Genomic DNA, 15028 nt, shown 5'->3' on the forward strand with positions numbered 1-15028 from the left:
AACAACTTCCTATCTTGAAAACTGTTCGAGGAGTTATCGGTACAATAAGGGTACCTTTTTGACAGCCACTCGCCCGTCTGCAATATTTACTATTTCAATAATCGGAAACCCGGTTAAAAATTCACTCTCAAAATTCTTAGAATTCAGAAGCAATGGAGTTACATGGGACCTCACGGCGGTCTTCGAACCCCATGCCGCTCAAAATATATTTACCCCTTAGGAAATTTCTTGATCCGTCTCATTTCTAGAAAAGAGTACGCATTTACTTATATTCCAGTTTAAATTACATGTCAATTTTTTTTAGAGAGATATAAGATATTAGGCATTTCCTTTTATAATACCATGTGAATTATATTACGGAAATTAGCGCATTCGTCACATCGGCAACGATTTTTTTTTCTACGTGAACCTCTTCCTGTTTGGTCCAGTTTCAATCATACCTCAATTTTTTTCCTAAAAATAATACCGGTGTTTTCGATAGAAAAGGTGTCGTTCATTAAAAGCTTATTGCAACAGTTTAGCTGAATATTATGTTTATTTTTCGTTCATTCCGGTCCGGCGGTTACGGCATGCCTTTTCCCGCAGCAAGGCAGTTGCCATATAAGGTCATGTCAAAATTCGACAAACTTGTAGACTTTACATTTGTCAATTTGTATCATGTCAGATGTGCTATTGCCGAGCCTGAAGTTACAAACGCAGAAACTACGGATTGAAAGTGTGCAAAGTTGAAGGTTTAATTAACTAATGTAAACAATAAAGTTGCAAAATGTGCATCATGCGGAGGAACTAAGTCAAATCTTTCACGTATTTATGCCCGAGTTTTATAGGTTACACGATCAGAATTACACATATTCATGCTCAGGCTCACACATCAACACGATTGCATATTCGGATTTACAAGTTTACATGTCTGGATTTTTGAACACGATTACCCTCCATAGTCGTAATAAGTCTGAATCATTTTGTTTTTTGTTTTTAGTGTTTCTTTCTATTAAGCATAGACGCACGTTCTCATCGCTGGAGACTTGGTTTTTTTTTCTAAGGCTAGAAATTGTGCAAATCTTCCTTACCTAACCCAAAACGCTTAATAAATGCAGTGCACTCTGATATCAAAATAGGTATGAAATACATGTAGATATTGACGAGATAACTGTTTATTAAATTTACGCATGGAAAACGATCGAAAGGCCTTGTTTGTTGAAAAATAATAAATTTTGCACGTATTGATTATCATCAATTGGAACCCCCCCCCCCTTTTCCAAATTGCTGGATCCGCCTCTGTATATTTTCGGAGTAAGGAGAGGAAAAATGAAAAATTATACGCGCAGAACGATATTCTTAACGAATATCATTCCAACTACACAAAATGTTCCAGTACATCCTTCTGGAGGAAGTTTTTGTTTTCGTAAGTATTGTAATTTTTGTTTGTAAACATATCAGAAAAGAATTAGTAGATTTTGAAAAAAATGTATGAAGTGTAAATGATGTCACCCATTTAACAATAAAATTTGTAAAAGCAAAGTAATTCGATGTGATTTTTTTCCTTTCGATTGAAAGTTTCGTCACAGTGTTTTTTTCGAAGATAAAGTTCATCCAATAGTTAACAAAATTATAAAATCATTCAAAGATATAACAATATCCAGAAAGATTATCAGTTGATAATCAATTGGCTGAAATTAGAATTAGCGTAGACTGTCTTCTAGATTTAAGAGAAGTTTTAAATATTTTATGGTATTAGATACGAAAAATAAATTATGTTTGAAAAACATTTTTCAGTTATGTCAAACAGTTTAGTTAGTCTTATCCCCAGAACAGCAATTACAGACTACAATTACAGTCTTCTTTTTCCGCGAGTTCTTTTGACGTTTCAATATTAACTTGCTTACAGTAGATATTTTTCAGTTCATGTCTAGAAAAAAAATGTTTTTTAATTGTCCGTGCAGCTGTCGTAGGGCACAAAAAGACGTCTGGATTATTGGATTGCGGATGACCTACAACGCGTATGTTATTACTGCCGTTCGCAAGACAAAAGTACGTTACCGTACGGACATCGCACGTTGCAAGTGGCAACTCGTCTTTAAAGAAACCTGAAGGTGCCACCTACGACTGGCACTCAAACGTCCGTTTGTCTTACGTTGCATTCGCAATCACTTCAATTCGATTTTTAACACTACGATGAGCCACGGGAGCCACGACTGGCAAAACCTGTACCACACGCACGCTCACCAAACACGTACGGTCAGTTATGACTGAGGATTTAGCGAAAAATTGTATGTGCTGACAAGGCTGTTTTATCGACCACAGATCCTCCGAAATTATGACTTCAATCGACACTATTGATAATCTTGTTTTATCAACTTGTTTTTATTTATAGAGATATTGAAACAGTTTTATTTATGTAAGGCCGCTCAAAATTAATTTTATGTTTTTAACGTCACTTCAAAATACAAAACCCATAAGGGAGGGCAAAAAAATTTAAACAAACAAAATTTTCAAACAAATGATCTTATTCATATACATTAATATAAAGACAATGAGTATTCAAACTACTTGTAGGTTATCCCTTTAATAGTGATCTTCCCTGTATTAGTATTAACAAATTAACTTTGGACAGCCTAATTGACGATTAAAAGTTATGGTACCAACTGACCCTTTGCTTATTGCCTTTGTGTATGAGAAGCTTGTTATAGCTACTCCTACTGTTAATTATGTGTTAAGTTCACTTAGAGGCTTCTTCAATCTATTCAGACCAAAAGGGTCAAGACCTCCTTCTAGCAGTTATTGCCCCTGCAAGTTTTTAACATTCAATAAAATTACTTTTTACCATACCTCGTAGAGATATCGAACCACCTGGAATTGAAGTGTCTACCTTGGCCGATCAGAATGACATACAAGTCAAAGGTCAAGGTCATTTGAAAACTGTGTATTGATGAGTTTTTATATATCTTTTGTTAATGAAAGTATAGAGAAACTTTATCTTTGATGTAGTAGAACTTCATAAGATATTTCAAAATATAACCCTTCAGCCCCTACACTGACACAATTATAGAGTTATTGCCCATTTTGTACATAATACTTCTTATTGCTACTCCTAATAAACCGTTTGAGGTAGAGACTTGAAACTTTTACTAATGTATTCAGTACATTTAGAGGCTCCTTCAATCTATTCATTCCGAAAGGGTCCAAGGTCCCTTTCTAGCAGTTATTGCCCCTGAAAGTTTCGAACATTCAATAAAAAAATGAACAACTCTAACACTGTTGTAGGTATAAATGACAACTCTAACGTAGGGTTCTCAATAATATATCTATTACTTTATAAGCTCTGAAATTTTTAACATTAATGCATGTACCACAATAGGTAATTTATCAATATCACATCATCATAAAAATGAAATAGATCACACATAATACATCATTGCATGGTATAAGATTCAAAATAACCATTTCATGACTTTGCCAAAGATAGTTTACAAACAAGAGTTACTCCCCTTATCGCAGTGCTAACTTAGATATCTAAAGAGTTAAACAATATTTATCCTGTGTAATTATGAGTTACATGTAATTTTTAGTTTAAACAATATTTATTGATATTTTTACAGATACAGGTACAGATAGTTGACATAATGTACAATAAGATTGGGAAACAAGCAAAAAGGCTTAAATACAAATCCCTCTCTTAGATAAGAAAAAATATGAGGTGCAAATTACATGTACGTATGATGGAAAAAAAAAATCAAAAAACTTACAAAAGAGAAAGAAAGAAAACATCCAATATATATTAATCAAGAGTAGTGCGCATACCTATATGTATTTATCCACATCTGCATGATTCTTAGAACCATTTTAAGAAGACCTAGCTTGGACTTTTGGTTGGACTTAGCTAAAATGATTTATTTCTTATGTCAATTGTGGTATTGGGTTGTCCCAAAAATAAACAAGTCCACTTAGGGCCGGGTTCTTTATTTATTCGGATGATTAAGGAATTTAAGGATTAAACCCTGTAATATAATTAATAGATACATTGTATCATGCAGCATAACAATGATCAATGTTTACAATAAGTTTCAGCATACTCACTAATCAAACTATTTGTACAGAAGGATAACTCTGATTATAATGTATCATACTTTCAGGGTCAATTAGAGTTACTGCCCTTGAACACACTTTACCAAAATATAGAAATATGTTCTATATCATTATCAATATCAATATTTAATTAAATGAAAAAAATAAACTTTCAATGTAACTCTTTTGAAGATTACATTATTTCAAGATACATATAACAAACATAAAAATATAACTTTGCAACGATCACCTAGCTGTTTATAATGGAACAAGGTTTCACATGCATGTGCAGTATAGCTGCTGATATTGGCAGCATATTGATATTATAATGGTACTCTCTAACTACAAGTATTAAATATGTAACAATAAATAACCTTTCACATATAATAGAAATAAAATATAGCTTAGATATCAAAACTATGAATTACTGGCCAGGGATACTTTATAAAATACATTCTTTCAGAAATAATAGAGAGGTTAAAAATAGCAAATCAACGTCTACGCGTACGTGTACACATGAACAAAACATGTGCATTACGTCATCAGTTTGTGTAATGACGAATTTCTACACTATGTACCCGAATAAACATACGTGTAAATTGCAAAGTACCCGTAAGTTAGAACTTGTGGCTTCTGTTTCCTTGTTGGCTATGTATTTTAAGAAATATGCTTAATATTTATCTTAAGGCTGAATATCTAATGCGAATACTGATATCAACAAACATAAATTTTTATTAAAATTTAACATGTTATTGGAAATTTAATTCCTCCAAAACATGCAATATATGGCTCTGTTATTTTATTCATCTGTGATAAATAAAAATATACATAATATATAAACAATGATGTATAATAAAATTAACACATGCAGAATTCTCAATATTCGATAGTGACTAAAATTCTAAGCTTAGTAGAAGAGGATATCCAGAATTACATTAAAACATTTACACGTACAGGTACACGTTACAATTAACTGCTAAACAAGAAAAGTAATGTGAACTGGAACTTGTAACCTACACGTACAAGTACGCGTACCCATTGGTCTGCTAAACCTCTCTATTATAACCTCAAAAAGTAGAATTAGCCAAATGTAACAATTAACAGAAAATATCATTATTACTTGATCAAATCATTTATCAAAATTCAAGAATACCAAAATTAGAACACTTACTATAAATGACCACTTCCAAAATGTTGATCAAATAAATAAATAGGTTAAATTATCTCTTAAAGAAAACAGGTCTTTCTCCTAAGAATACTTGGTCAGTTAGAGCGGGAAAATTATAAAAACAAGTAAACCAACTGATCATATCATAAGGCTATAAAATATCAGAAGCCACTAGAATAGGTAACAAGAGTTCCTCCGCTACATTGACAACTGTCATTAACAGTATCCATCGGGTTTATGTGTGGACACCAGAGACAACCTCTTTGTGGCTGAGTACCACACAGGTAAAGTGCAGAAAATACAATATCTGATGTAAACAAACTGTGTGTTTATTATATGTAAACATACTGTGTGTGTATTATATGTAAACAAACTGTGTGTATGTATTATTTGTAAACAAACTGTGTGTGTGTATTCTATGTAAACAAACTGTGTTGATATTATATATATTATATTGCAAGTACAAGTATAAACCAATTAACATGCAATCAAACTGTGATTTTCTGACTATAATTATATGTTTGTTGCATGTAAACAAACAGACAGTTGATATGATATTTTACGTAAAAAGAATATATTCACTGCATGAGGAGCATAGTTACAATTACAATTAATTGCATATAATTAATTACCATGTACATGTAATAAATAATAAGTATCTGAATATGAAATGGTTTTTCACCACACAGATCAAGGTTTTCTATGAGTTTAGATATTACATTGTACCATAGCTATCTTGGTGGATTGTTTGATTGAAATGTAATGAGGCAGTGTACCGTTTTCTCCGGTAAAACATTGTTATTTCCAGTAGGTGATTATAATTACATACTTTGTATATTTTGATCAATATGTAAATACATATATATAGTGTGTACATGCTGTTAGGTTTAACTGGTATATGTGACTTGTTTTTAATTAATATGTATAAATAACAACACTGATAGAATGAATAAATTTATTAAATTAAACATGTTTTATTCATTGCCAAATCATGACAAATTACTTGTGCGTAAAATCGACTATCAATCCTTGTTTAAAACATTTTCTCAACCAATCACATTTAAGTATTTTACTTGTATGGAAAGTAAAGTAGAACAAGAGATGTTTGTGAAACACTTATGCCCCCCTCCCTTGGAAACATCCACAAAGAAAATGAATGTAAACTTCCAATAACTGAAATTTTTTCTAAGTCCAAGGGCCATAACTCTGTCGAAAATTGCTCTCTCATACCCAAAATCAAAATTGACAATGATATTATCATGATAAACCTGTATACCAAATTTCATTTCAATATGTTCATCCTCTGCGAAGAAAATGAGCAGAAACTGCAAAAAACTAGAATTTTTCTAAGTCCAAGGGCCATAACTCTGTCGAAAAATTGCTTGATCGTACCCAATATCGAACTTGACTAGATATTATCATGATAAACCTGTATACCAAATTTCATTTCAATATGTTGATCCCTCTGCAAAGAAAATGAACAGAAACTGTTGGTGGACCGACCGACCAACAGACAGCAGCAAAGCAATATGCCCTCCCTTCTTCGAAAGGGGGGCATAATTAAATAATGATTACTTGATAGGTGCATGAAAGGCAGGGATAGTAGTCTGTTTCTAAAGATGAACATGTAAAGTATAGATGAACTGTAGGATGATGATGCTGTTGATGATGCTATATAAATAATATCCATGAATGTTATGTCACATGCTGTTTGTCACAACTACCCAAAGTCCAAGCTCTTGTTAAAAATGTTCTACCAGGTATATTGAACTCATCTGGTATGGTATCTATAAACATACAACAATGCTCTTAAAACTTCATTTAGGTGATCTGGCTAAAAGCTGGTAAAATAACTGTAATGAGTAGGGGTTGACAAGCAAAGTTAAAAAAAAAATGAATTCCAAAATCATGAAAATCCTAGTTGGGGGGGGGGGGGGGGGCCGGTTTACCTTCAACTTCAATTTCACTCTTAATTTCCTTATCTTCAATTCAATTCTTTACATATTTCCCGAAAAGGGGGGGGGGGACTCCATTTTAATTCAATTAATATGTAAATTTAAGAAAAATGTCTGCTCTGAGAAATACTGAAAGGGGGGGGGGGGGGCTGGCTCCCCCCCTGATGCTACGTGCCTGTACATGTATCAATAATGTATGTTTATGCTGATGATGGGATTTGAACCCACTCTTCATTCTCAATAGAATGTGTGCACCATTACACCACACCAGCTTTTTGTACAGAGGAAATTACTACATGGTTATAAATTGATTTTTTAATGTTCAAGTTCTTCAAAAGATTCTTTTAATCATTTACAGAACTCAAAGCCATTAATACAGTAGCAGGTATTTGAATCTTAAGACCTTAGATAGGAGCATTGATGGGTCTTCTTCAACAGAAATTTATAATGCATGCCCTTGACCTTTAAAAATTTGACCTTGGAAAACATTTTTAAAATCTTAACACATTATGATATAAAGAGTAACCTAGAGCAACTTTAAGCAATTAAATACAAAATGGTGTTTCTAAAAACAGATGGATCAGTCTGATGCCTATATTCCTATATACACCCCCCCCCCCCCCCCCCCCCCTCACCAACACACAAAGTTAAAGAATTTTTTTTTAAAAGAGGGGTTATGTTCATAAAAAAAAATACAAAACCTAAACCGAATGTTTTATACTGTTTTTCTGTAGAATACTGTTTACATTTAAACCTTTTAACAATGTGTGACCTAGATTCTAGAGTACTCGGATATCTGATTTATCTGTCCTTGTCATATTACAGGTTTGTACCTGACGTCTTAATCACGTGATCCTGTACAGGTAGGTGGACCAGGAACAATAAACACCTGTGACCCGCCATGTTGGATTTTGAAGTTTTTCAATACTATAACATTGTGGTTCTGAAGTTGTTTGTAAAAGTAATCTCTGGAATCCTTTGAACATGCAGGTATGTCTTTTTTTTTAGATCAACTGGAGTGATATAAATATATCTAACTCTCTTTCTATGACCGGTAATTATTTTCCAGTGGGAGGCTTGTGGGTAGTAAAAATATATTATTATGTATTAATGAATAAGGCCTTACTCATACATGTACATGTACCAGTAATTATTTTATTTTGGTTGTTATTTTCTTTGATTTTGAACAATATCTAAGAATTAACCACATTGTACTGACCAAGAACAACAATTTGTCATCTACATATAGATTGTGGACAGAGAATGTTGCAACCTTTAAATCCCACTGGTAGCTGGGAGACCAGGGACAAAGATTAAACGCCCAGAACCCGCCATGTTGGATTGTGATGTTCTGTAGATGGATTAGAATTGAGTAAGTTCTTCAAGTGACTTATTTATAATTAATTTGACAGTTTTATCAAATTTTAAAAAACATTTACCGGTACCGGTAAGTTAGTTAAAACTGTTGTTGATAGATAAGTTCCACCCACAAAAACAGTGCAATAGCATGTAATGGTATAAATTAATATATATGAAATGTACTGCATAAAATATTGATATTTAATTTTATTTATGTAATTTTGATAATACAATTGTATTCACATGTCCAAAATTCCCTTTAGATAAATGCCTATCCCCCTAAATAGTAAAGAAAAGGATCCCTGACCATGGACCCCAGGAACAGCGCCCAGGATGTTGTACGCTGCACCCTGTGTCAGGAATCTGTGGCCCCCATGTACTGTGAAGTTTGTCATATACATCTGTGTAAAGACTGTGTAGAGACACATTTCTCTGATTCCTCTAAAGTCCATAAAGTGGTGCCACTTAAACAGTATCTAACCACTCTGAACTATCCCAAGTGTAGGAAACACCCCACCAAACAATGTGAACTCCACTGTGAACGATGTGACATTCCTATTTGTGTACAATGCATTTCTTCTAAAAAACATTTAGGACATATACAAGTTGACATTCTGAAAACCTTCGAAAGCAAAACCGAAAAGTTGCAAAAAGATTTGCAAGAATTGGAGAAATTCATTTATCCTAAATACAAAGAGATTGCCTCCAATATCCCAGTTCAGAAAGCTGATCTGAGTAAAAACTCCCAGAAATTAACATCAGCAATGGACAAACATGGAGAAGTCTGGCACAGAGAAATAGACACCATTATACAGAAACTGAAATCTGATCTTGATGAAATGGCCGCCAAACACCTGGCTGTCTTAAACAAACAGGAAGATGAAATCACACGCACTATTTCTGAAATCACACGGAGCATTGCTGATCTGAAGAAGTTACTGGACTCCAATGATGTCAGCCGTGTCTCTGCCTACAAATCCAGGATTCCTGAATTCAGAAGATTGCCTCCTAAACTCACAGTTTCTCTACCAAACTTCACCCCTCAGAAAATTAACCCAGAACAACTTTACCAACAATTTGGTTCCCTGTCAACATTCTCCATTACATCAGAGGAACATGGCTACACCATGGAAACCTCAAAAGCTGGATCCTCTCCTCTCAAACCACTGCTTGATGAGCCACGGATCATCTCCACCATACAGACACAGTATAGAGGCCATCCTAATGGTCTAACCAGTGTTACTTGTCACAGTGATGAAGAAATCTGGGCGTGTAGTTATAATAATAAGATGATGAGTCTCTACAACCTGCAGGGGGAACTAGTGAAGTCAGTCCAAACCAAGTCAGGGAACGGTCCACAGGACATAGCAGTGACAAGGAGTGGGGATCTAGTTTATACTGATTACAATGATAGAACTGTGAACATAGTGAATAATACACAGATACAGACAGTGATCAGACTACGGGGGTGGAGACCTCGCAATGTCTGTAGTACCTCCTCTGGTGACCTCCTGGTTGTCATGGACAGTGATGATAGAAAACAAACAAAAGTTGTTTGTTACTCTGGCTCCACAGAGAAACAAAGTATTCAGTACGACGACAAAGGACGACCTCTCTATTCATCTGGTTATAACATTAAATACATCAGTGAGAACAGGAACCTAGATATCTGTGTGTCAGACAATGGAGCCCGTGCAGTAGTGGTGTTCAATCAGGCCGGGAAACTCCGGTTTACCTACACTGGTCCTCCCTCTACTACCATAGAATCATTTATTCCATACGGCATCACAACAGACAGCCAGGGTCGGATCCTGACAGCAGACTATTACAGCCACTGTATCCACATCCTGGATCAGGACGGACAGTTCCTCCGCTACATTGACAACTGTCATTTACAGCGTCCATGGAGTTTATGTGTGGACACCAGAGACAACCTCTTTGTGGGTGAGTACAGCACAGGTAAAGTGAAGAAAATACAATATTACATGTAAATCAATTAACTGCAAAGAATAAAATGTAATCAAACAAACTAAGTATAATTACATTCTGTGTAAATATTACCAGTAAAGAAACTGTTTCACATTGCGCCTGAACATACTGTGTACATTAGATGAGAATACATTGTGTGTTTGTATTGTATATGTAGGTATTTATCCTTACAGATAAAATATATATACATGTAATATGTGTTATCGGGTCATGTCAGTTTTTGATACACCGATCACTATCTCCATATGTTGTATGAAACATGTATCACATGTAAACAACTTGACCATATCTATCAGATGTAACCACACTGACTGTTGACTGTATTGTGTAAGACATGTAGGCTTTCATCATGAGTATAATCATTACATATGTCCTAAAACTATGTGTGTTTGAACAACAATTTTTCTTATGAAACAAACAAATTTTGTATGTTATATTACCGGTACATGCATATTATGTTGTCAAACTATGTACGTTTGAATGCCAAAACAATTGTTTCTTTTATATTACTAATACATACATGTAGCTGACTATTGTTGACAGTTTATCAATAACATGTCAAACAGTCTTTGTTTTAACATGAAAAAAAGGAAATGGTCGCTTTATGTTTAACTTACATGTGGTTATCATATCTGAGCAAACTTTTAGTTACATGTATTAATGACGAAGGTTAATGGACGTGTAGCACTCAATTCTTTACCAGCAATGGAGCGAGGCCACAAAGGGACTGAGGCCCATTACTTATAAAGAGGAGTGGTACAGGTATATTAACCAATCAGAATTAATATTGTCAGACCATAATCATCATCATTACTTACCTTTGATCTTAAGAATTAGAGTAGTCGTTAGTGATTTCTATCAACCTTGTTTTCTCTGCTGAATGTTCAAAACATCAGAAAATCCACATCCAAAATGTTCAGGTCCTAATTTAATGTTCTGGTTTTTTCTTTGAGTGTTTTATTTCCTGTATGATCTAATCGGACTTTTTCCTGAAAATGTATTTAGACAATAAGAATATGTTTTTTATACATGATTATGCTATGTATGAATTTTGTGAGTTTTAATCAATAAAACTTTTATCAGAGAAATGATGTTTTGTGAATCAAACAATATCATATATCTAAACGATTAAATTAATACATATAGTATCTAACAAGTTTCTCTCTCTTTCTAATTTCGAAGGTTATACAATTATGCAGTCGGGTCATTGTTAATCAATACCAAGATGATCTAAAAGATAAATTTTAAGAACAATAGTAAAAAAACATAAAAAAGATATTTTTTAATCTTGTAGCAATTAAACTTTTTTTCCAAAATACGTTGTCGTTTCAACAGATCGCAGTCTATTAATTGACCGGCGGTCCAATAGATCATAGTCTATTGACCGGCGGTCTAATAGATCGCAGTCTATTGACCGGCAGTTCAATATATCACCTTCAAACCTGAATACACATACAAAATAGACGAGAATATTTAATTTGTAATAAAACAACAAAATCCCTTTGATTAGGTAATAATTTCATTTATTACCTAATCAAAAGGATTTTGTTGTTTTATTACAGATTAAATATGTTCGTATATTTTGTTATTTTGTATGTGTATTTAGGTTTGAAAGTGATCTATTGAACTGCCGGTCAATAGACTGCAATCTATTGGACCGGCACTGTATTTTGAAAAAAAAAGTTTAATTGCTACAAGATTATAAGATCACTTAATTATGTTTAAGTTGACCTCGGGCAATAGAACACACTGAGCTGGCCCGCCCACCTCGGGGAAAATATTCTGGTCTATTGATGGCTCAGGCATTAAATAATTGTGTACTATTTTGCATGTGTATTAAGTTTTTCTTAACCATTTAAACTGATCAATCATACAACTGGTCAATAGACTATAATCTACATTGGAGCAGCAAGGTATTTGCTTTGGAAAAACCAATCGAGGATTCAAATTTATATGTAACGTCGCACATCTATGTATTGATCTAGAAGGCATAATGCAATGAAAACCAATGAAAACCTTCTGTAATATACATTTGTGAACCCTAAATACTAAAAATGTAATTAGGTAATAAAACACTTTTGGTTATATGCGTGCATGACCAGTCAATAGACCAGAAAATTTTTCCCTTGGTGCAGGGAACAGCTCTCACTATATCCTATATAATTGCCCTCTGCTGTTAGGCCGTTGGCCTTGGGCAATAGAACACAATGAGCTGTTCCCTGCACCAAGGGAAAATATTTTGGTCTATTGACTGATCAGGCAATAAATATTTGTATACTGATCTGATCCCCCCTGTGGGAGACTGGGGGGGGGGGGGGTCCTAGCTCAGACTTTATACTTTCTAATTTAAAATTTGAACTTCTGAAATTCACATTGTGAAGTTACTTCCGCCTTGCACTCCCCATCCACTCTCCTCCCGGCAAACATATCGTTATCCCTCGGATCCCCTGGGAATTCTTTCTGGATCCGCGCATGCCATCAAACTGTTGATTCAAAGAAACTATTTATACATGTTGAGTTATCATCTTTTTCAAAACAAGTTTGCATGATTCAGTGAAGAAACTTTGGAGGATTGACATGTTTATTTTATATAGGCCTATATAGCTTTCATCTTTATCAGAAACATTCGGGGTTTTTTTATAAGGCATAACACGGGCCCTGGAAGTTATTGTAAATATATTGCATGTGCATGTGCATGTATAAAAAAGTACATGCACATGCAATATATTTACAATAACTTCCAGGGCCCGTGAAGCATAACATGTTATTTATGTCTCTGAAGGCATGTAGACTTATTCTGACTGCTATGTCTAAGTACAGGTATGACAACAACGGACGGTGTTTTTTGTAAATGACATTATTGTTGAAATTAAAAATGAACCATAATCATGCAAATATAAAGTAGATCTACCAGTTTTTAAATTGTCCATCTGCAGCTGCATCTTCCCATAGACATATCACGAATGTCTATGATCTTCCAGACGACTTTTTGTAATTGTACTCCGAGCCCGATCTTGAAATATACGGTAGCCCCCCCCCCCCCCCTCCCATTGGTTTTTTAATGTTCCTTTACAAAATTGCCTAAAACTAACATTTATATTAAAGTTGGTGTGGTTATCATATCTGATTTATAGGCAGTCAACTATAATTAAGCTTTGAAAACATCAGAAACAGACCTAGAGCCGGGAGGGTGGGTCAGACCATCCGGACCCCACCCAATCAATCAGGATAATGAAAACGATTTGTGTAAGATTCACAGTTATTTAAGTTACCGTAAATACTGTATAGGCGTCGGAATCTCTGCCAAACAAATACATTTCTCGGACCACCAGTCGACCATACCCACCTCTTTGGTAACACTGATACATGCACGTAGCATGTTATATTACAGGCCGCAGCAGTATTTTTTATTAATTTTTTTTATTACAAGTTATCAATTTGTTTTAACAAATTTTTAATTTGTTCTAACAAACTAATAATCTGTTATAAAGTAATGTAATATTCCATTACGTCAAGAGGCATAACTCGTATCTTCAAAATAGCTACATTTTTTTTTGGGGGGGGGGGGGGTAAATATATTTAAATATATTTATATTTCAAATCAAATATGTATACATATTTGATTTGATTTTCTACAAACGTGTATTGGTGCCAGGTTGTGATTTTCCCCTTAAATCCCCAACTTTAATATTGGAGTTTCTAACTTTTCTTGTACTAAATATATAACGGTATTCATTATTCAGGCTAACTGTGCATTAACTTATAGTTGTATCTGTCTGAACTAGAATATTAATATTATAATATATTTAAATGTATACAGTAACAGATATCAAATATCGAAATGATTTTGAATCAAATAAATGTTATCTAATATGTAAAACAAGAGGAATTAAACGCCTGTGAAACTACATTTGAATGTTGTTTGTTTGATTTTTGTGCAATTTAGCCTTGTATCATTTAAAATTGAGCAACTTGTGTTCCGTTCATATAGTGATAGTAAAGAATTAAAAATTTGAACACAACCATCACCATGCAGTGTTCAGATTATTTGCCTATCAAATTTCAAGGTCATATCAAAAGGTTAAAGGTCAAATGTGATTACATTATTTAGGATTTTTATCATTTTTCACATCCGTCAAATATAAGAATAATCTCAAACCCACGGTCAAATTTTCATCATTATTTTTAAAATAATTTAAACATGCTAAAGTTGTTTGAGCATTGGACTTATTCTTTGTGTTTATTCATCCCCGGTACCAAGAAAAAGGATTTATTGAAGATAGATAGATAGACAGACAGACAGACACACAGACGGACAGACAGACAGACAGACACACACACACACACACACATGTGTGTGTTTGTAAACCCTGCCAACGGAACACGGGCTTTAGACGACACACGTTTAAATGAACACGCAAAAATCCAAATGAACACGAAATGGCGGTGTTCAGTTGGATTTTGTTATAAATCAACTAGAAAATGTCCTAGG

At 34.0% G+C, this 15028-nt stretch overlaps 1 protein-coding gene across 1 annotated transcript; it reads left to right on the plus strand.

The window, feature by feature from the left end:
- The first annotated feature begins 8046 nt into the window (after nucleotides 1-8046).
- On the plus strand, nucleotides 8047-11624 carry LOC128183113 (uncharacterized). Its single transcript, XM_052852005.1, has 3 exons — nucleotides 8047-8178; nucleotides 8438-8560; nucleotides 8811-11624. The coding sequence occupies exon 3, from the start codon at nucleotides 8856-8858 to the stop codon at nucleotides 10536-10538; it is 1683 nt and encodes a 560-aa protein (XP_052707965.1). The 5' UTR covers nucleotides 8047-8178; nucleotides 8438-8560; nucleotides 8811-8855; the 3' UTR covers nucleotides 10539-11624.
- Nucleotides 11625-15028: the final 3404 nt, after the last annotated feature.

Source organism: Crassostrea angulata, chromosome 5, assembly GCF_025612915.1.
Source record: "Crassostrea angulata isolate pt1a10 chromosome 5, ASM2561291v2, whole genome shotgun sequence".
In the NCBI taxonomy this organism is placed as follows: domain Eukaryota; kingdom Metazoa; phylum Mollusca; class Bivalvia; order Ostreida; family Ostreidae; genus Magallana; species Magallana angulata.